At 40.0% G+C, this 23370-nt stretch overlaps 1 protein-coding gene across 3 annotated transcripts in view; it reads left to right on the forward strand.

Moving 5' to 3' along the window:
• mal2 (mal, T cell differentiation protein 2) overlaps positions 1–23370 on the forward strand; it is a 31632-nt gene extending 8262 nt beyond the window's left edge. The window contains exons 2-5 of one of the 3 annotated variants that reach the window (XM_054740424.2): positions 4874–5044; positions 11880–12080; positions 22429–22511; positions 22593–22782. In XM_054740424.2, coding sequence (XP_054596399.2) covers positions 4874–5044; positions 11880–12080; positions 22429–22470 — 414 coding nt within the window. In that variant the 3' untranslated portion in view covers positions 22471–22511; positions 22593–22782. Of the gene's footprint in view, positions 1–4873; positions 5045–11879; positions 12081–21091; positions 21620–22428; positions 22512–22592 lie in introns of those variants that run through there. The other 2 variants (XM_015949089.3, XM_070550799.1) reach the window with 2 other exon arrangements.

Raw genomic sequence — 23370 nt, forward strand, 5'->3', positions numbered from 1 at the left:
CAGTACGTAAAAGGAGGAGCTGTTTGTGTTCTTACTTCTGGCAAATCTGCCATCTGTTGAACGTTTGTTGCCTTTCGGTATCTTCTACACTTAACACAACGGTAAATGTGTGAAGAGACTAAACTTCCAGATCCTAAGATCCAGATCCCATTTGCACGCAGTTCATTGATAGTCATGCCTCTTCCTTGATGATGTACACGTTCATGATAGTGTTTGACGAGTAGAGCTGACAAATGGGACTCCTTTGGAAGAATTGCAGGGTGTTTTACATCAGGATGCAAGGACGTTTGGGATAATCTACCCCCTACCCTGAGAACTTCTGATTTATCAAGAAAAGCGTTCAACTGCTTTAGTTTACTTTGCTTGTGCAACGAATTTCCATGTTGAGATTTGATTTTCTTTATTTCCTCAGAAAAAACATCGTTTTGCACTAGCTTGATCATGAATAGCTCAGTGTCTTTTCTCTCTTCAAGATCAGTCTCTTTGTTTGTCTTTTGTTGAATACCTCTGTACTCTTTGATGAATCGTTTTAGTCTGGCTATAGCTCTTACAGCTTTCATCCAACTGGAGAACTTCTTTAGACGCTCTAGCCGTGGGTTTGCTTCCTTTGAACACACTGAATGTGTATGACCTCTTCGGAGTTCTGGATCTGTTTCCTCAACTTCTCCCACCATTTCCTCTTTGACTGGAAGATCTTGTCTCCAAAGGAAATCGGGGCCCTTTAACCAGCTTAATTCTTTCAGCTGAGCAGCACTCAAACCTCGTGAGGCTTGATCAGCAGGATTTTCTTCTGAGCTTACATGGCGCCATTTTTCAGAACTTGTACTTTGTCTTATTCGCTGGATTCGATTAGCAACGAATGTATGAAATCTTTTAGCGTCATTGCTTATATAAGCCAATACGACTTGCGAATCTGTCCAGTAATATTCCTGTAGAGTTTCAATTTCCAGTTCTCGCTTGATTACATCCGCGTTGCGAACTGAAGTCACAGCCGATGCCAATTCAAGCCTGGGGATGGTCATTTGTTTAATGGGCGTGACTCTTGCCTTACCCATAACAAATGAGCAACTGATCTGTCCATCTTTGCTTTGTTTTATACCTTTGGTCACCTTTGACATGAACAAAAGGTCTTCCTGAGAGACTGGATTGTCGTCCGTTGCATGCTCGGAGAAATCAGATTCCAAAGCCCTTATTACTTTAGCTGGACTAACTTCCTTTACTTGAGTTTTGCATACTTGTTGCTGGAGGTTCACTGTGGGTTGTGGCGCAGGAGTTACTTCACAAACAATGATCCTGTGACTTGTGCCAATGACATCACTGTCATTTTCAATCTGAGACGAGCAGCCAACTATGCTCCAGCCGAGATCAGTTAACTGTGCGTATGGTTGGTTGTCCTTGCCCGCAATAACCTTTCGTGGTAGGAGGGCTTGTTGACAATTGTATCCAATAAGTAGACCAACTTTACATTCAAGCAAAGGAGGTAGTTTATCTACTAGGCTTTCTAGATGAGCCCACTTTAAGGCGGTTTTAGATGTTGGGATATGTGATCTGTTCACAGGAATAAACTCCCTTGTATAAACTGGTGGTAAGGTGATTCTCTTTTCATGTGTATACCCCCTCACTTGAAGGTTTACCAGCTTCTCAAATGGTATAACTGTTGATTTTGCAGACATGGTGGATAGTTGCAGATTGGTTTTACTTTTATCTGTGTCAAGATCTTGAGCTATTTCATCTAAAATAAAGGATGTATCACTCTGAGAATTGAGCAGTGCATACACCAACACTTCCCTGTCAGGGTCGTTTCTAGATGAAACCCAGACAGGTAGTATAGAGGATGTTAACGTATTTGAGGTGGCTTGAGTTGCTCTGTTAGAGATTGCCGTGGCTGGTTCATCTCCTTCTTTGGCGTTTTCTTCGTGTTTGTCTTGAGGGTTATCATCAGTTGCAGGTATTACTCTTTTACATTCAACAAACTTGTCGTCGTGAAGACACGTTGGATGCCTCCTTTGACATTTTTCACATGTGCTTCTTTTATCACACCTTTTCGAAAGATGTCCACCTTTCAAACATCCAAAACACAGCCTTTCCGCTTGTACAAATTTGACGCGTTCTTGGACAGTTTTTTCTCTGAACTTGAAACATTTATCAAGTGAGTGACCCCTTTTCTTACAGAAAAAGCAAATTACAGCATTCACGTGACCTGAGGGGGTTGAATGATTCGAATTTACTGTTAATTTTTTTGCTTGAATGACTTGGTTACGTAACTGTTTTGGTTTACTTGTTTCCAAATCCTTCAGGGCTTGCATTGAAGCTATGGGATCGCATGCTAAGTCAGCTTCAGTGGATACAAAATCCACAAATGAGTAAAATGGTGGATACTGTCCACTAATATTTTTTCTCATTTCCATGGCTGCACGATTCCATCTTGTCGTCAACCAGTCTGGAAGTTTCAGCAAGAGTTTCTGAATTTCCATACAGTCATTGAGAACATGTAAGGACTGTATCTGTGACATTGCAGCTTCACAACTTTTAAGGAAATCTGCAAAATCTCTAAGCTCATTTCCATCCTTTGAGCTTATTTTAGGCCAACTGTGAAGCTTGTCTCTAAAACATTTTCCCATGATGAACAGGTCTCCAAAGCGCTTTTCCAACACTTCCCAAGCTGCATCGTATGCTGCATCTGTGCCCACTAGGAGAAATCCTTCAACTGCTCTCTTTGCGGGTCCACCAAGGTACTTCCTGAGATAGTAGAGTCTTTCATTCTTTGGAATGTTTTTCCTGTCAATCAAGGTTTCAAATGACAACTGCCAGTCTTTGAATTTTAGAGGATCACCAGTAAATAGTGTAGGTTCTGGAGTTGGCAGACGGTTAGCGCTTATTGCTTCAGCTAGAACGCCAACTAGATCCAGATTAGACTGTGGCTGATTTGCAGCAGCAGAAACTTGTATGGCTTGAGGGATAAATGGTGGACTTGATGCTTTGAGTGGTTGGCTAATGGTCACCTGAGGTGGTACACCAGGATTTCGTTGAGATTGGTTTATGACTGTAGGAACGTTTGGAACAAATGCAGGGCTTGTGGCATCTTGGAGATGAGCTGCAGTTTGAACTTGAGGGGGGACGTTTAATGGGATGCATATAGCTTGGGTTACACTCTCTGCTTTAATGCTCTGTGATGAGCTCTGACTTCCAGAAACACTCTCAGCTTCATCATAAACCTTTACTCGAGCCTTTGCAGCATTTAACCTTTTAACTTCATCCAAACGTTTAATCTTTCTACGCTGCTCTTCTATTTCTTGCAGCCTTTCAAAGTGCTCACGTTCCAATTTCTGTAGCTTGGCTGCTTCCCTCTCCTGTTCTTCCATTACAGCTAATATCTCCTGAGATGCAGCTGCCTCTGCTTCAGCTTCCATTCTTTTGATAGGTTGTGAGCCTGAGTGATCTGAACCACGTTTAGACCGATGGGATTTTGACCCTGATTTAGTCCTTTCAGACCCTAAGCATGACCCAAAGTCTGGCCATGGCTCTTCATCACCTTCTGTGAATTCCTCCCGTAGCTGCTTTTCAGCTCTTTCCAAAATGAATGCAGAAAGTGATGTGCATGCATCTACTTTGCGTCGTACATCTGCATCTGGAGTTGTTATGTGCCTTATTTGTTCATAAATGGTTTGAACATCTTTGCAGGTAGCACTTATGTTGTTAATCAGCTCCTGTAATTCACTCTCTGGAGCTTCTTTCCTTAATAACACTTTGCTCAATCTCGCTTCATATCTCCACTTTTCAAAAACAACTGCGTATTTGTGTTTGAGACCTTTAAGCTTCTCCTCTTGAAGCTCTTTACCCTTTTCAGTGAGTGTTCTTACTCTTTCACCCCTGCGAACAGTCTGCCTTTCTGCAGCTTGCTGAGTACCATCTTCTCCTTCAGTAAATGCTCCAGCTTCATCTTCATGATCTTTGTCGGCCATCTTGTGAGTCGAGTCAAATGTCAGTCAATTCTGTATCTGAATTTCAAAATACTCTTTAACAATATAACCTTTAAGTAACAATGACCTTCACTCAACACAGATGCACTCCTACTTAAACCATGTAAGCGTAATTCCGTTTGACCTTAAACAGATTGCACAAGGCACTTTAACAACAATGTTTTCCTTTTGAGATATTGTAGAAATTACAAAACCATTGACAAATGTGCTATAGAAGCTTAATGTGGTTCTTTAAACTTGACTTAATTACCACCCTTCTTTCACTTTTAGCACTGTCCTTTGTTAATTTCCACCATACAACAATTAAGTAACATTATTGCTATGGTCGGCAGCGGTGAGCTTAGGTAATGGCGCCCTCTTGTGGCAAGCCGCGGTACCGTCATTTACTGCCGTTCCCGTCGTCTTCTTCTGCCGTTGGCTTCTCACCGGCTCAAGCTGGATGAGTTTTCACTGTAACTCCGAAATGACCACACTGGCTCGGCTTCCTGACGACAGGCGTTTAATAAACAAGAGAAGCGCCTGTCGTCAGGAAAATTTGAGTAATTTTATGACACTTACAGTGAGAATATGTTTTCGGACTAAATTGGTAATAAAAACTCAACCAGCACAGACCCAACTGGGTAGTTTTCCAGTTTTGAGAATAAAGAAATGAACTCTCCAGTGATTTATAGATGATGGCGGCATTCTTCCAAATCTAGTAGTGTTGCAAACCAAATAATTTGGTGAGGAGTTTAAAACCTTTAAAAAGAAAAATCAGGCAGAGCAGACACATGTGGCATTAATCAGGGTCCATTATTTATTATTAATTCAGATTTGCAGAGGATGTTTATCTTCTGGATCAAAAACCTATTTTGGATAGTAAACATTATGGCCGTGTTCACTGTTTTTCCCAGTTATTTGGATGTCTCGTATGGATCCTGGTGGCGTCCTCCAATGTGCCCGTGCCACTGCTGCAGGGCTGGGTGATGTTTGTGTCCGTCACCACCTTCCTCCTCTCTTCTTTCTACCTCACCCTCCTCATCACGGGTTTGGCTGACCGCATTAACACGGACTGGAACTTCTTGGTAAGTTTTAGACAAACGTCTCAGCTCATCAGTATTTTGTAAACCCTCCTGTTCACTGGCTAAAGTTTATTATACTGTTTTCACATTTCCAGTGACAGACAGAGAAAGCTCTGTATCCTTGTGATGTTGATGGAGGAAATGTTTTTTTTTAAACTGTAATAAAAAGATTCTACACTAAATTTTTTATTCTACCAGAAATGGTTTGTTAAAGCAGCCCCTTAAAGGGGATGTATTATGCAAAACCTACTTTTTGCATCTCCACACTCCAAACTATTAATTATTTTTATTATGTATTCTTATTGTTGACCGTGCTTATCTGCTTTGTTGTGTGTTTTTATTACTGTGTTTTTGTTTTTATGTTGTGTTTTACTTTTTATCTGTACAAAGGCCTGGGACAGTAATCAATAAAACAATTAATTGTACTATAGATGAAAATAGGGCTGCTCAATTAATCAAATTTTAATCCCAATTACAATCTGAGTTTTGAACAATTATAAAAAAAAACAAGCTGATTATTTGCTCCTCCCTCTTGCGCTGCCCCAAGTTGAAAATGAAGCGCTCTTCTCACAGTGTTGCCAACTTAGTGACTTTGTCGCTATTTTTAACAGCTTTTCAGACCCCCTTCTTGACTTTTTAAATCTTAAAAGTACCTAGCAAACACCTCAGAAACATCTCTGGCAACCCTTAACTACTTTCTGGATAACTGTCGTTGACATTTCCTGCAGGTTAGCTAAACACTCCGCCTGCGCTCCGGATCGTCCTTCAGGACATTAGGAAAGGGAATGATGTAGTGATGTGTCGGTCACTAAATAAACGGCTCTCAGAGCCGGCTCCCTGTTGGATTAACCAGAGTGAGTGACACACACCATACCTGCGGGCTCCTGAGCCACTAAAAACGGCTAAATGTGCGCGTGTGGTGCACTAAACACATGTGCAGCTTGCCCCTGATTGCTGTGAGACCGGGTTGGAGGGTGGGGGGTGCAGCTGTAGCGTCATGAATGTCCTGTTTTTGACCTAAAGGTCATGATCTGCTGTGTCTGCTCGAGCAGAGACATAAAGTCTCTGACAGGCTCATCTACATGAGATTGTGGCCAAGGTCTTTCATGCACTCTGCTCATCTGAACTGCTTCAACTCTCTTACAGCGAAGACGAAGAACTATTTTGATAAATACATAATCAACAACTTTGTTAATTACCAATAATAATGTTCAATATTCAATCAATCTGTGAAATGACAATGTTATTACTTGATATTATAATCTTGTGATCAGTAGTATTTTACAAGTTATTATAATCCTGGACATTTGCATTAGACACTGATTACTCGTAATGCTAAAGTCACACGACACATTTCCCTTTGTCTGACCCAATCATAACCTTCGTTTCGGGCTAGGCGTGGTTATCCGTGGTGTTTGTATAAACCCTCTTTTGCACGTCAAATTCTGATTCGTCAGTAAACCAAAATATGACAATTATAAAAACTATCCCACGCCACCTTTTCTTTAGTTCAAAGCGTTCTAGAGAAGTCTCGGACAGGCCATCCAGACTTCCTCTTCAGCCATAAAGAACCTCGACAAGCTGGATAAAATCTGTTGCAAGTTACATCTGACCGCAACGGTTCCTTCAGAATAAAAGCTGAACCTCACGACCCCTTCAGGGTCTCGGAGAAGCCAGTGATAACCTGTCGTGGCCTGGAAGCATTCCAAGACTAGTTTGGTCGGCACCACTGCTTTTCTACCGGCTTCTGTACTAAAGAGGGTTCACGAGGACCTCGGCATTCTGGATCTGACAGGGGCTTCCCCCGGGGTACGTAGACCGACAGATGGCGTTTCATGTGTGTTTATAAATCTCCTACTAAAGTCTAGAGCGAAACATTCACTCCCACTCAGAACTAACTGCTTCTCCGGATCCGCTGGTTCTGAATAACATTCCACACACACACACACACACACACACACACACACACACACACACACACACACACACACACACACACACACACACACACACACACACACACACACACACACACACACACACACACACACCATCATTCATCTCATGTCTCACTCCACCTTAGTTCCATCAGTACACAGTGTTTAAGTTAGTCTTGTTTAATCTGTGTAGAAATAAATTTCTTAACTATTTTAAACCTGACTCTCTCTCTTTCCTTGGAGTTGATACGAAGTGTTGCTTAATCCCTGCAAAAAAAGTTCCAATCTTCTGGTTAAAATAGTCAAAGGTCCATCAGATTGATATTTCATATTTCTATGGAACCTCATATTTTATGGTTCATAAGTAAGATGTAAACGACCCGATCTTTACACAGCTGTGGTTGGGACAATTATTACATTAACTGATGGACCTGTAAATAAATAGTTTATAAATAAGGTAGAAATAGATAGAAATAAGTTCCTCACGCTGATGAATAATAACTAATCTCTCTGAGGACACGGTGCTAGTGCACTCTCCTACAGCACCTTGACATAACTAAATACATATTACGCAAAATTTTGTAATCATCAATTTATTTGCATTTATTTGTTATAAATGCCACTGTATAATTCTTGCTGCCAGTATGTTGGTATTTGGGTCTGTACTGGTAAGACTCAAAGACCAAGTCGCTCCATATCAACATTTTTTGCTGATAAACTATATAAATGAGTGTCTGATTGTGCTGTAGACAAATGTATTCAATAATTTGATATTTTAGTGCATGTAGAAGTCAAGTCCATTACTCGAACTTCTGAGGCTGCTAGACCGGGACCTGGTTGATGCCCTGTGTTGATCCGATGTTGACTAATTAAACTACTATTTGCTTAAAAAAACAACCTTAAGTGTGGAATTGTTTTGATAATGCTTCTTGTTTAATGTTGATTGCATTCCAGGTGAAACAATGATAGGAGTAATTTGCTTACTTTCCCATTCAAACTTCCTCACGCCACAGCGGTCAATAACCTGTTTGCCCTTCCGGAATAGTGCCTGACGCCAACAATGACATCACTACCTTTATTCCGACCAGTAATAATGACACGCCCACATATCAATTAAAACATCAAGACCAAAGAAAAGGAAACAACATATTTGGCTCCTACAGTGCATCTTAGTTAAAATTTTAATATTCTGCCTAAAACTGTCGGTGATGCACCGTCGTCAGGCAAAACTCAGCCCTGCATTTGAATTTAAATCTGCCATCGCTACTGGCTAAGAGGTACACAATGATGTTGGATGGTACATTATGATGTCACAATGCCATGAGTGTGTGTATTTGTTTGCAGCTTCACCCCCTTGGTCTGCTAGGCAATGGCATTTGTTGCATTTTCAAACAGGAAGTAGGAGTCGAGTAAGAATCTGGTCATGGATGACTTGCTCTTTAAATGAGCTAAACCAAGGTCTATAGCCCTTGGGTCATAAACTATAAGTATATTGGTCTTTTTATACTAGGAATCAGGAGTTATTTTTGTGATCATCTTGTTTCTTATTTATTTTTGTCCTGATTTTGCCCTGAGCAATTTTATGACCGAATAAAAACAAATAAAATCAACATTAATAGAAAAATCGTCTTAAATAATCGAGATCTCAATTTCAGTCACAATAATCGTGATTATTATTTTTGTCATTATCGAGCAGCCCTAGATGAAAATGAACTCAATACTTTTTCCAGCCTCAATACGTCAAGGTTAAGAAATGTACAACTCTATTATTCTTACTTATTATCATTATTGAAGTGCAAATGCGCTTGTTGACACTGGATAGATTCCGGAGGTCTTTCCTCCCCACTGCTGTCAGACTCTACAACAAATCTGTTGGATGAAGTGTACTCTGTATTTCTAAGCTGTAGATAGTATGGTTATTTTTTACCCCATTCTTAAGGTATAAATTATCAATTGTATTGAGTTTATTTCATCTCATTACGATCGAACTTATTGTATTTTAGTGTTTTCTCCCTCTGCTGCATAACTTTTACTTTTACTTTTACTTTGGCTGTAAACGAAACAAATTTCCCACTTGTGGGACTAATAAAGGTTATCTTATCTTCTAGGCCACTGTATTTATTGTTTTGAAGAGACAGTCTATTGTATTGATTTGATTCAATATTTTCCAACAGCATGAAAGTCATTTTTTATTTATTCAAAATTAAATAAAGTTAAGTTAGTTTTAAAGTTTAAAGTTAAATAAAGGTTTAATTGTTGCATTTTAAAGGGTGTACTTGCATTATGACATATTGACGTTACATAAGTGGTTATTTTGGTCTCAATAATGTCGACAATAATATTGTTTATCGTCAATAATTTGTTGGACAATATATCATCCAGCTAGATTTTATTATCGTCCCAGGCCTATCTGTACGGCACTTTGATTGGCTACCATGCCTTTTTTAAATGTTCTTTATAAATAAAGGTAGTATGGTATGGTAACTTAAATCTCAATGTTTCCTGTCAGGGTTTAGTTTTAGAAAGTATGTGCCTAAAACAAACTGTTTCAAAAAGCCTCCATTTGTGATGTCACGAATGGGAAAAGTAGAATATAACCACCTCTCATGTGCAAGAGAGACCTGCTGCTGGAGAAGTGGCTCTACTACAAGCCCGTCCCGGATATCCGAGAAGCTCTGAGCTTCTCAGCTTATTGACCCTTTGCACGTGACGTCACACCAATCATGTGACCGCCCCTTCGCCATGATGGACGGCAAAAAGACCGTTTACACCCGTAGAAACTCCAGTGAAGCTAGTCTAAACAAGCCAGTTTGTAGCCTTTTATGTCTTTTATTTAGTTGATTTGACAGTAAAATGGTTTTAGCTTGCTGCGTGGTCGGCTGCACTAAGAGACAAGGACGTAAACTCAACTCGTTTTTTCTTTTTAATAACTTTGATGGAGACTGAGGATGGGCATGAACTGCAGCGATCAATCAAACGGACTAGCAGGCCTCAGATTTGCAGCAAACATGTTTTTAGCGGGTAAGATTAACGTTCATTTATTTCATGAGGAAGACAGGGACAAGGATAAATGATGTGTTTATACTAGTTATTGATAATCCTGATGGGTGGGTATTTCACCATGGAGGCTGCGCTCCGTCCACTGTAGTGTAAAGCGAGACAATTATTAGCAATATTAAAGCTCCGATGTATGATTACGTGTGTTAAAATTACGTTAGTTATTTATTTATATGAGCGGCGGTGTTCAGAGATCTTCTCATTCCGGTGTGAGAGCAGCAGCTGGACCCGGTAACACCACCAGCAACAGAAGCTGGTAGGGATCCGGACTTTTTAAAAATCAGCTTTGGTGTAAAGTGAAAAGCAGTTTACAACATAAAGCTATAAATCCAGAGGAGTGAATTTAGGCAAAGTCAGCAACATGTTTACATCGGTGAACAGCTGCAGAGAGACGTTAGCTAACGTTGGTAAGCTAGTTAACATACCGCTCTCTATGAACCCCGGCTAGATGCGGTACTTCTTCTGATAACTGAACAGGGCATGAACTAGTTGAAGGAATGCTGGAGGAGTTTTGTTTTTGTTTTGATCTCAAAAACAATTTCAGGCTCTACTTTTCCCCTTTGTTTAGTAATCGTGTTGCTCACTATTTACATGCTTTTGCCATCCACCATGGTGGACCCACGTGATAAGGGGATGTCGGTGCAAAGGGTCAATAGTAGCCTTAGTGGGGGTTGGGTGGGCGTGGCCAACTCTAGCTTGTTTCTTAAAATGACAGAGCCGTGAAACAGCTCATTCTAGAAGGTACTAAAACTGTCCACAATAAAACTGCTCAAATGGCTTCATGTGAGAGGGATTTAGTGCATGAATTTTTTCCATCGACCATAGAACTATTGTAACTTAAAAAAATGAATTCTTAAGTATTCTTTTATGCCTGGGCCACACTGCGTTTTTTCGGCCGTCCTAGACAAATCACCCGTCGTGGGAAAAATATAGCTGACTTACTCTTTGGCTGAGTAGGCAGATATGAGATAACCATAGAAGGTCCGGTCATACAGCCATAAGGAAAGGATGACTGAATGGGTAACGGCGTTGGTGGAGTTCCAGGTTGGGGTATGCTAGAAGCTGGAGTTCTAGGTGGAGGAGCTGTGACTGGAGGATGGTGGTGAGGTGGGATCCATGACACTTTGACATTTGTCTTTGGAACTTTGTCTGACGTTAGGTTTTCACAAATTTATAGTTGGAATTTTGGGAAGTAGTTCCATTATTCCAAAGTTTTAGAGGAGTTTTCTGGTTTGAGACGCTGATGTAATTGTGGTTGGTTTTCTGTTCCAAGTGTCAGATAAAGGGATGGCGTTAATCTGAAAAGAGAGCTATAACAGAGGTAGCCTATAAAGCACTGTGTCATTTCCTTGCAGATTACATTAGATGTACTTTGTAAAACTGCTTGATTTATATTGGGGTAGTAAAATGACGCGGTCCTGTCTTATCTCCATGTAGTGGGCTCAGTCTCTCAGACAGAGCCGGCTTCTCCTCAGGATCTGCGCCCTAGAGTAGCCGGGCCTGAGGGCTTGTTTGTTTTCAGGCAAACAATGAGTGACAAGGATGATGAGCTCACACAGAAATCCCACAAAGGGCTGCTTGTAGCCCAACCAGGCTTACAGTCAGCTACACAAAGTCTTATTAACCTTCCTGGTTCTCAGACACACCCCGTCTTTAGCTTTAATATCCTGCTCTGTGTCTGTTTGTTTGTTTTTAATTATAATATTCAGTCACATAAACATTTCCACTCTCCTGTCTTTATGTGGACTCGTAATCTGTTGTCCTTTGTTTGGCAGATGTTAGAGCTGGTTGTGGCCATATTTATTTATTTATAACATAACTCTCCCTTTTTTTTTACTCCTCAGGATGTGTTTTACCATTTCATAGCTTTGCTGTTCTACTTCGCGGCTTTTGTGTTGGAAGCAGCGACTACAGCAGCGAATGGAGGTGCTCACATCAAGCCGCTAAACACCATCAATGAATCTGTCCTTTGTATAACTTACCCTCGGGGCAACATCTTCACCATGCTGACTTACAGGCAATACAGCATCAATGTGGTAGCCACGGTGAGTCCAGCATGCCTCCTCCTCAGATTACACGTTTGTAGATTTTTGTTGGAAATTGGTTAAATGAGCCCACATGTGTCAGGATTAGTGCTTTGCTCAAAAACCCAAATCCTGTACATGTCTTCTGCCCTCTGGTGGACGACGTCCATCTTTTTTATAATAAATATTAGCAAATTATAAAATATAAGATATTAGCATGTAACTTTTATCAATATTGGTCTATTTTAATATAAAAATACAAATTAAATAAATTAATACACATAAAATATATAGAAAATAAATAAAAGTTAATAAAACATTTAAAAATTTTCTGTAGAAACTAATTAAGCTGTTATTCTATTAGCCTCTGAGTTGTTACATTTTTAATTGTTAAAGGTTGCATATTAAATAATGTAATAAAAAGGCAAGGTAGCTTTATTTATATAGCACATTTCATTCAAAGAGGGCAATTAAGTGTGCTTTCCATTAGCAAGAACATTAAAATCAACATGACAGAAAAGACTATTTAAAAATGTAAAAGAATAAAGTGTAAGGGTTAGCATTTTCAGTGCAGAATGTGCAGCATAAGGACATTCATTCAAAGGCTGAGGAATTCATGAAGGTTTTCAATTTTGATTTAAACGTTTCTAGAGTTGGGGCACATCAGAGGTCATGAGGAAGCTGATTCCATCTGTGTGCAGCATGGTAGCTAAAAGCACCCTGTTTGGTTCTGACCCGGGGTTCTGCAAGCTGACTGTTTCCTAAGGATCTCAGAGCCGGGCTGGGCGTATGTACCTAAAGGAGATCTGACGTGTTCTGGCCCCATTCCATTGAGTGATTTATAAACTAGTAGAAGTACTTTGAAATCGATTCTGTAGTTTACTGGTAACCATTGCAGAGATTTAAGAACAGGAGTGATGTGCCCGGTTCTCTTGTTAAGACTCCAGCAGCAACATTCTGAATAAGCTGCAGTTGCTTAAAAACATTTTTGAGAAGAACATTCAAAAGACCATTGCAATAGTCCCAACCTACTGGAGATGAACGCGTGAATGAGTTTCTCCAGATCTTGTGTGAACATGAGCCTCCTGAGCTGTGCTATTTGATGAAGATGATAAAATGCTGATCTAGTTATAGCCTTAATGTGACCAGTGAAGCTCAGGTCTGAAACAGTTATGACACCAAGATTTCTAACCTGAGTCTTTGTCTTTATTCCTCTGGAGCCAAGTTGGGCAGTAACCTCCATACTTTGTTTAACTGGAGGAATTTTGACTGCATTCAGTCATTAACTTGCCTCAAACACTGACCGAGGGAGCCTAGGGGACCACAGTCACTAGGTGATAGAGCTAGGTAGAGCTGGGTGTCATCTGCATAATTATGATATGTAATGTTATTATGGTTCATAACCTGACCCAGGAGGAGCATGTAGAGATTGAAAAGTAGTGGCCCAAGAATTGAGCCTTGGGGGACCCCACATGTCATGATCAGCTTTGATTTATGATCGCCAATAGAAACAACATAACCCCTGTCTTCAAGATACGATTGGAACCAACTATGGACTGTGCCTGAAAGTCCCACCCAGGTTATGAACCTATCAAGAAGGATGTTTTGATCCACAGTATCAAAAGCTGCAGTGAGATCAAGCATCATCAGGACAGATGTTTTGCCTGAATTTGCATTTGGGGACACCTGAGCACTACTGTTTGCTTGTTTAAAACGCTCCAAGATTCATGGCATTTTCGTCACACAGCTTTTTGACACTGACGAACGTTAGCAACGTTGAGGATTTACACGACAGTGAGAGAGCACCAGAAGAGAAGGAGGAAGAAAACAGCCAGAAAGGCGCAACTTTCTGCAGTTTTACTTTTATTTATCATTTTTGGACTCACCTCTGGACTCACAGAACTTAAACTCCTCAAGGTTCAACAGGAAATAAGCAGTAGAAATCTTCTAGTTTTGCTGTGGTTTGTTTGAGCACCAGCCATCAGGCCTGGTTACCATGCCCGATCCAGCCCTCGGCACCAGCTACTAGGCATGGCTCAGCCTCTGGCTTCTATACCAGCTATCAGGCCTGGAAAATAGGCTGCTGCATCGACTGCTGGGGCCATTTTCAGCAAAATTTACGGACATATACATATTCATCAGCCATCAGGCCCAGTTGCTACGTCTGATCCAGCCTTCTGCATTTGACACCAGGCTTGGCCCAGCCTCTGGCTTCTACACCAGCTATTCAGGTCCAGGAAACAGGCTTCCTGCATCGGCTGCTGGGGCTACTTTCAGCAAAGTTTGTGTTGCTATTTGAAGCTACTCAAACTTCATCAAGTTTTTTTTCTGTTACTGAAGGATGTTTGACTAATTTACAGGTTGGTTGGGGATTTTCCTGCCATCTTAGGTTTGTGTAGCTTACAGACATATACCTAGTTATTGCATTCATCAAGAGTTGTAGAAAATGGCTTTTTTCATAGTTTAATTTCTCCTTTTGGTTGTGGGGGACTTTGGGAAATTTAGTTTTTTTAGAACAACTACATTTAGTAGTGAGCTCAGTCTGCAAGACTTGGTTCCCAGCTCCACCTGTATTACTTATGCTGCACATCCTGTACAAGTACCAATTCATTTGACATGACATGAACCTGTCGTCTGACTTACCTGTAGTTTCACTCAAACTTCGAAATTTTCTTGCTTTGTCTGATTTTCTCTCAAGCTATGGATCATTGTGCTCAGTCTTAACATTCTTAAAAACAAAGTAAGCATGCAATGTCACTAAACAGAGACTTTTGGTTATTTGATTGTTGCTCATATCTGGTAATGTGGAACCAAACCCAGGTCCTGAGCTTCAGTGTATTCAAACTCCATCTGAATTTAGATCCTCACCCGGACTGAAGGTTATTCATCTTAATGTGCGTAGTCTGTTCTCTAAGATAGATACAGTGGGGCAAAAAAGTATTTAGTCAGCCACCGATTGTGCAAGTTCTCCCACTTAAAATGATGACAGAGGTCAGTAATTTTCATCATAGGTACACTTCAACTGTGAGAGACAGAATGTGAAAAAATTCCATGAATTCACATGGCTGGATTTTTAAAGAATTTATTTGTAAATCAGGGTGGAAAATAAGTATTTGGTCAATAACAAAAATTCAACTCAATACTTTGTAACATAACCTTTGTTGGCAATAACAGAAGTCAAACGATTACTATAGTTCTTTACCAGGTTTGCACACAATGTAGCTGGTATTTTGGCCCATTCCTCCATGCAGATCTTCTCAAGAGCAATGATGCTTTGGGGCTGTCGCCGAGCAACACGGACTTTCAACTCCCTCCACAGATTTTCTATGGGGTTGAGGTCTGGAGACTGGCTAGGCCACTCCAGGACTTTCAAATGCTTCTTAGGGAGCCACTCCTTTGTTGCCCAGGCGGTGTGTTTGGGATCATTGTCGTGTTGGAAGACCCAGCCACGTTTCATCTTCAAAGCTCTCACTGATGGAAGGAGGTTTTGGCTCGGAATCTCACGATATATGGCCCCATTCATTCTTTCCTCAACACGGATCAGTCGTCCTGTCCCCTTAGCAGAAAAACAGCCCCAAAGCATGATGTTCCCACCCCCATGCTTCACAGTAGGTATGGTGTTCTTGGGATGCAACTCAGTATTCTTCTTCCTCCAAACACAACGAGTTGAGTTTATACCAAAAAGTTCTACTTTGGTTTCATCTGACCACATGACATTCTCCCAATCCTCTGCTGTATCATCCATGTGCTCTCTGGCAAACTTCAGACGGGCCTGGACATGCACTGGCTTCAGCAGCGGAACACGTCTGGCACTGCAGAATTTGATTCCCTGCCGTTGTAGTGTGTTACTGATGGTGACCTTTGTTACTGTGGTCCCAGCTCTCTGCAGGTCATTCACCAGGTCCCCCCGTGTGGTTCTGGGATTCTTGCTCACCGTTCTCATGGTCATTTTGACCCCACGGGATGAGATCTTGCGTGGAGCCCCAGATCGAGGGAGATTATCAGTGGTCTTGTATGTCTTCCATTTTCTGATAATTGATCCCACAGTTGATTTTTATCTCACCAAGCTGCTTGCCTATTGTAGATTCACTCTTCCCAGTCTGGTGCAGGTCTACAATTCTTTTCCTGGTGTCCTTCGAAAGCTCTTTGGTCTTGACCATAGTGGAGTTTGGAGTCTGACTGTTTGAGGCTGTGGACAGGTGTCTTTTATACAGATAATGAGTTCAAGCAGGTGCCATTAATACAGGTAAGGAGTGGAGGACAGAAAAGCTTCTTAAAGAAGATGTTACAGGTCTGTGAGAGCCAGAGATTTTCCTAGTTTGAAGTGACCAAATACTTATTTTCCACCCTGATTTACAAATAAATTCTTTAAAAATCCTGCCATGTGAATTCATGGATTTTTTTTCACATTCTGTCTCTCACAGTTGAAGCGTACCTATGATGTAAATTCCTGACCTCTGTCATCATTTTAAGTGGGAGAACTTGCACAATCGGTGGCTGACTAAATACTTTTTTGCCCCACTGTATGGTTCGGGTTTGGACAAAGTCAACAGATGCAGATATTATTATGATATCTGAAACTTGGTTGTCCAATTCTGTGCCTGATGATCATATTAACATGTCTGGTTATAACATCTATCGTACCGATAGGCTTAAGAAGGGGGGTGGTGTTGCCACCAATGTTAAGTCAAAGTTTGATGCCACAATAGTTCTATCGGAATCAATTTGTAAACAAATGGAAATTCTGGCTCTGGATGTAAATATCTCAAAAAGTATTTGTGTAACAGTGGTTTGTTGCTATAGACCTCCCTCTGCCTCAAAGGAAGCACTGCATACTTTAAAGGATTTCCTGTCCAGACTGAACTATAGTGAGCTTGTGTTAGCAGGTGACTTAAACTGGGATTGGCTCAAATCTGTTTCAGACGAGTTTAAGTTGTTCTGCAACTCTGTTAATCTAACCCAGATGATTAATTTGCCCATTCTGCTGAGTCATAAAAGCCTTGAAAAGTCCACCTTAATCGATCTGGTTCTGACAAATGCTCCTTATAAATTTTCATCTAAGGGTGTCTTTTGCAATGACCTAAGTGATCATTGTGTTGTTGCTGTTATTAGGAACACTAAGGTGCCCAAGACAAAACATCGTGTTCTTTTTAGAAGGATTCTCAAGCATTTTAATGAACAACCATTTTATCTTGACTTGTCAAACTTTGACTGGAAGAAAATAGCCTTGTTTCCAGATGTTGAATTAGCGTGGTCATATTTTAAGGATGGTTTTATGCAAATTGTGAATAAGCATGCTCCATTAAGAAGGTTCAGGATAAAAGGCCATGAAAATCCCTGGTTCTAACCAGAGCTGGCAGATAATATTCATGAGCGAAACCTAGCTTGGGCTAAAGCTAGGAAATCAGGGTCTTCCACTAATTGGCTCCTTTTCAGACAACCAAGAAACAAATGCACTTCCTATATAAAGAAAGCTAAATCAGAATTTTACTTTTCTGTCGCCACTGAGAACTTAAACATTCCACAAAGGTTTTGGAAAATTATTAAGTCTCTTTCAGTGAGTGAAAGTTCTAGTGTCCTACCCACCTTCATAAACAAGGATTATGTTCATGTCCATGATAAAATGGAGATTGTGAATTGTTTTAATAAGCATTTCATATCTTCTGGCTCATTGTTTGATTCCCTGAATCCAGCCTCTGTGGATTCTTGTGCTGACCTTCCATTGCACATTGACCATCAATTTAACATTGCCCCTTTTTCCGTGTGGGAGGTGCATAAAGCTCCTAAAGCATTGGATCACAGAAAAACTTCAGGTCCTGACTTAATTGATCCATATTTCGTGGCAGAGCCCCTCACAAGTCTTTTTAACCTCACATTAGATACAAATGAAATTCCCTCATTGTGGAAATCAGCTTTTGTTACCCCTTTGTTAAAAGGAGGAGATCCAACAGAATTATCTAAATATATAGGCCAATATCAAACTTATCTGTATTGGCCAAAGTTCTTGAGGCTCTGGTGAGCGAACAGTTAAATGAGTGTTTAAACACTAATGCTATTTTATCTGAATATCAATCAGATTTTAGGAAAACACACAGTACCATCACGGCTGCACTAAAAGTGGTAAATGACATTGTTGTTGCTCTGGACAAAAAGCAGCATTGTGCATCCCTTTTTATAGATTTGTCAAAAGCATTTGACACTGTTGACCATGGTATTCTAAAACTTGGACTCCTCCAGTCAGGACTATCTAAAAAAGCAGTGGGATGGTTCTCAAATTATCTTAAAAACAGGTCTCAGTGTATTAAATCAGATGGACTTTGTTCAGATTTTGCCATAGTCCACAAGGGGGTGCCACAGGGCTCTGTGTTGGGCCCTCTTTTATTTATCATTTACATTAATTACTTTAAACTCTAAAGAAAAATTTAAACAGGACATAGCAGAGAAACGACAGACTCTAAATGATGAGAAGAAACGTTTAAAAGCTGAAAACATTCATCTGGAGAACCAGAAATCAGAGTTTGAGCAGAAAAAGATAGATACAGATACAGCATGAGATTATAGATAGACAATTTCTGCTCAGAGAGGAATTAAACATTCAACTTTGCATAGAGAATCTGCAGGAAGAGACAAGGGAGTTTACTAAAGCAGTAGAAGAAGCTAAAAGTGATTTCAATGAAAGTCTAAAGGATTTAAATGAGAGTTTAAAATGTCTGATCATTCTGATCATTGCGAGTCTGTGTGTGTATGTGTTTGTGGGGGGTGCAGTGTGTGTGTGCATGTGGCAAGGACAGGGAGCGCCAAGGGTTAATCAAGCCTGGGACACCAAATTGGGTAGAGTCAGCCCTGGTGTTACCTGACATCTGATGATAGGCCCTGTCAGCGTAGGTAAGTGGCCTTGGGGATCGACCCAGCGGCATGATGACTGAACTTTCTGGAACTGCGCAGCTCTGGGTGGCTGCATGTTGGAGTAGCTTTGTTGACGATATGTAAGTTTTGTCTTTTCTTGGACATTTTTTCTTGTTTCTCAAGAAAAACTGTATTTTTTGGACATTTTACTTTTATGTTTCTGGTGCTGTGAAGCTTGGAGGATTTTTACTGCAATTTTTTTGCTTTTTTCACTTTTTGAGCATTTGTTATGATGCGTAACCATGGCAACAGGCTGGTTTACAATCGGGAGCAGCAGATTAACATTGGAAAGGCTGAAATAATACCTCAACTGAAGCCACCAGAGGTGGAAAGTAACGAATTACATTTACTCACGTTACTGTAATTGAGTAGCTTTTTTTGTTTATTTATACTTTTTAAGTCGTTTTTAAAATATGTACTTTTCCTTGAGTACGTTTTTAGAAAAGAATTGTAATTCGATACATTTTAAATCATATCCGTTACTGAGTAAAAATAAATTGTAGGCTTAATAAATTAAAAATATTACATGTAGCAGCATCGGAACAGAAAGAGACACATGCATGAGGGTACACTTATAATAATGAGGACTAACAGCCATTTTTACCGCAGTTTTGCTCAAAAACATCAGTCCATGTGATCCACTCGCGGTTTACCTCTTTCCCTCAGCTGTGCGAGCTCTGTGAAGCTGACCCCCATCAGCTTCAAAAGTGCAGGCAAATAGGCTGCTCGGTTATAACTAGAGGGGTGAGGAGGACTAATGCAAACAAATGGGAATTACAAGAGAGTGACTAGGAGGAAAACATGAGGAAAGCCTAGAGGGAGCTGGGGAACACAAGAAGACTCATGAGGAGAACCTGAGGGAGAACAGGAGGGAGCTGGGGACCAAGGGGACACAGAACATGACGCATATTAAATCATATCCGTTACCCACATATTTATCATTTAAATTAATTGGTCTAAATGTGACAGATGCAAACCTGCACTTTTATGCCGATGATGCAGTTATTTACAGCTGTGGAAACACTCTTACTCAAGCTGTAGATTCAGTACAGAAAGCTTTTGTTGCTGTCCAACATTCATTACTTCAGCTTAAACTTGTTCTCACCGCAAACAAAACCAAGCTCATGTTGTTTACAAACTCGAGAAGACAGGCTCAAGTGGTTCCTTCAGTGACCACTCTTGATGGTGAAGAAATATTGTTGGTTTACTCTAGTGTCAAAAAAATCGATACCTAGATATAAATCGATGCTAAAAGTAGTATCTAAATTAGATATTCCATCCCTGTGGTATCGATATTATGGACTATTATACACAGCCTTCTTCAAGTACACCGACACGCACGACAGCCAGATGCTGTAAAGCAGCCTCCGCCTCCCAGACAAACAGAAGAAGACGCTGCATGGCTACATTACAATTTCCCACGCGAGTTGTCTCCGATCCAAGTTTTGTCTGCCAAATAAATAAACAAAAACGTATACAGCGAATTTGGGAGGCGCTTCACAGCCCAACTTAATTTGCATACCAAGTCCAACATGTAGTTGTATATTCACGCTTATGTGCTTATGTGCTTTGTTTTCTCCCTTTATTGACCAACAGAGTTGTTCAAAAGTACAGAACAAAACATATGGCATTACATTTTATGACAAAAATGCACCTTAAAGGCCCCGTGTGTGAAATTCACAGAAATCATAGTAAAAAGATCCGACTCTTTAGCACCACGCAGTTTAGAGTCGGTATTGCAGCTATTGGAGCCCCCGAGGATCAAAAAGGGTTTTTGTAATCATTATTTAAAACTTTATTAACAAATATAACAAATACAATACAAAATCGTGTTGCTGTAAACGGCAGCATGTCATCATCTAATTCCAGCTTTCAAGTCAGCGAACAGGTTAGTTGTTTTCATCTAACTTATTTTATTAATTTAATCTAAATAGGTTTTGAATAAGAAAAACTTTTTAATGTCAGTTATGTTTGCTAATAGCAAACGGCAGCTAGTTAGTGATGACTTCTGACTACAAAAATGACAATATTTTGTTCATTTTATTTGAGAAATGTTATATTTCTATTTGCCATTTTGGAAATATACAAGGTAGTGTAGTCTGTAATTGTTTTCTCTCCGTAAACAGAGTCAGATATCATCCGATGGTTCATCAGTGAAGACAGACAGAGGACGAGGGAGAGGAAGAGGGCGAGGAAGAGGGAGAGGAAGAGGACAGACGTGTGCCAGCGCACAGAGAGGCAGAGGTGTTAGACATGCGACAGAAGCAGGGCAAGCATCCCAAGATGAAGGAGCCGAATTTGCTCAAACCAGCCGCAACGTTCCACGCACAAGAGGAAGAGGCAGAGCTGCAATAAAGTCTAGAAGATCGGCGCTTTCAAGCGCTTTCAAACTATCCCGTTTCTCAAGTTTGCTTGTAGAATATGTGTGATCCTCCATCGCTAGAAGTACGGTGTGGCTAGTTTCTTCTTCTTCTTAGTTACTTTGTCAGACTGCATGCTTACAAGGCGCACTTCTGCCCCCTGCTGTTTCTTTGAGGTTACATCATTTAAAAACGCAAACATCAAATGCGAAGCTTAATATGTTGTATGTCCCTAAAAGGTCACTGTATTTTAAGATGGCGCATGCCATATGGAGCACCGGTCTGCTTCTTTTGTCTAAAATATTAAAATATAAAGCTAATAATAATGCTTAGAATAAATGCTTGTTTGAATTATCATTAAAAAAAAAACAAATTTTAGAATGTGATACAAGAAATTTGATAACTTATAAGATGAAATATCACACATTGGGCCTTTAAACAGAGTTTAAGCAGCAAAACATCACTCTGTAAATAGTGTATATATAGTGAGACAATTCATGATTTAAAGTGTTAACTTTCGCCAGTTTTTGTATGCACGTTTTAAAAAATGCTGATACTTGAAAGGTTTAAGCACTTTATACACGTAATTCTCAACATTTAATTTTTGCAATATAAATTGAGGAATGTTATTTTTTTAATAAACTTGTTCAATAAATTGGTGTTTTTAAATGGTATCGAAATAGATTATCGAGTTTTTTTTCCCCAGTATCGAATCGAGTTTGAAATTTTAGTATCGTGACAACCCTAGTTCACTCGTATAAATATCTGGGTTTCTTGATTAATGACTCACTCACCTTCAAACCTCATGTGGAGAATCAGGTGAAGAAGCAGAAGTCAAGACTGCGTTTTTACATCGTTATCTGCATTTTGCTGTTTTGGTGGTGGGCTAAATCTGTTTGTAATTCACAGATTACAAACAAAATCAATCACATTTCTCAAATGGAAGTGCTTGGAAGCTGGTTTCAGATGTAGCGATTGTGTGAAAATTCTGCATGTTCAGAGTTTTGTGGATGAGAGACGGAGGCTGTGCAGCTGTAAAGCCTCCAGACATTTTTCAAGCTCTCTTGTGAATGCCATTTGTTATTTGTCCCCAACTGTTGCAGCCCAGTGAGAAGCCGGCTTTAGCAAACACAGTTTGTCCTTAACGTGCTGTAATAGCTGAATAAAAACGTGCTGGATGGTGCAGGTACAAAACTGCATTTGTTTTATTTCTCCATACCAAAAAGATTTGTTCTCATTTGTTAATTTGCTTTCTTCTTTTTTCCAGATATTTGCATTTTTTGTGACACTTTGCTACGGCTGCAGTTTGGCGATGGGTTTCAAGAGATGGAGGAAGTAACCGGCAGCATAGACATGAACTGATATCCCCGGCTTCATGACGTCTGCCCTAAAGCGTCAGCCTCACCACGTGATGATGCTGTGGCGGTCACAGAGCAGTCACCACTTCAAACACAGAAAACAACACACTATGTACTTTTTAATTATTATTTTTACCCACAAAAATCTGTGGTGCTGAGAAGATCAGCTCCAGAAAGGATCAGCCTGCTGTTGGCAAGAGTTCTTAAGGGACAACTAACTGAGCTTTATCCTGGAGATTTTGGAGACTTTAAAAAGTTGTTTTGCAAAATGAAAACAAGTTTTCTGTCATATGTAATAATAATCCCATTTGTTGATTCATAAATTCATCAAAATAAGCCTTTAATTATTACTGAATAAAGTGTGTGCTGCAGATGGATTTGATAGCCATGTTTGTTTTATAAGGCCGTCTGACGAGCTGAGGAGTGACATCACACCATCTCACTGTTTATACTGTTGAAGGTTCTGGTTTTATTAAGAATTAACCATTTTTTACAGTATTATAACTGTTTTACACATTTATTCACTATTCCTAATATTCACATTTCTACTGAAACCTGTAGTCTAGTAATCTGGTAATTTTGATGAGTTACACTAACCGTTTATTTAATCTGATCAATTAAAAAGCAAAATGGTTCTAAAATCTTTTTCCACTGACCGTATCGTTTAGTTGTTTTATTAGTGTTTGT

This window comes from Nothobranchius furzeri, chromosome 5 (genome assembly GCF_043380555.1).
Source record: "Nothobranchius furzeri strain GRZ-AD chromosome 5, NfurGRZ-RIMD1, whole genome shotgun sequence".
Lineage (NCBI taxonomy): Eukaryota > Metazoa > Chordata > Actinopteri > Cyprinodontiformes > Nothobranchiidae > Nothobranchius > Nothobranchius furzeri.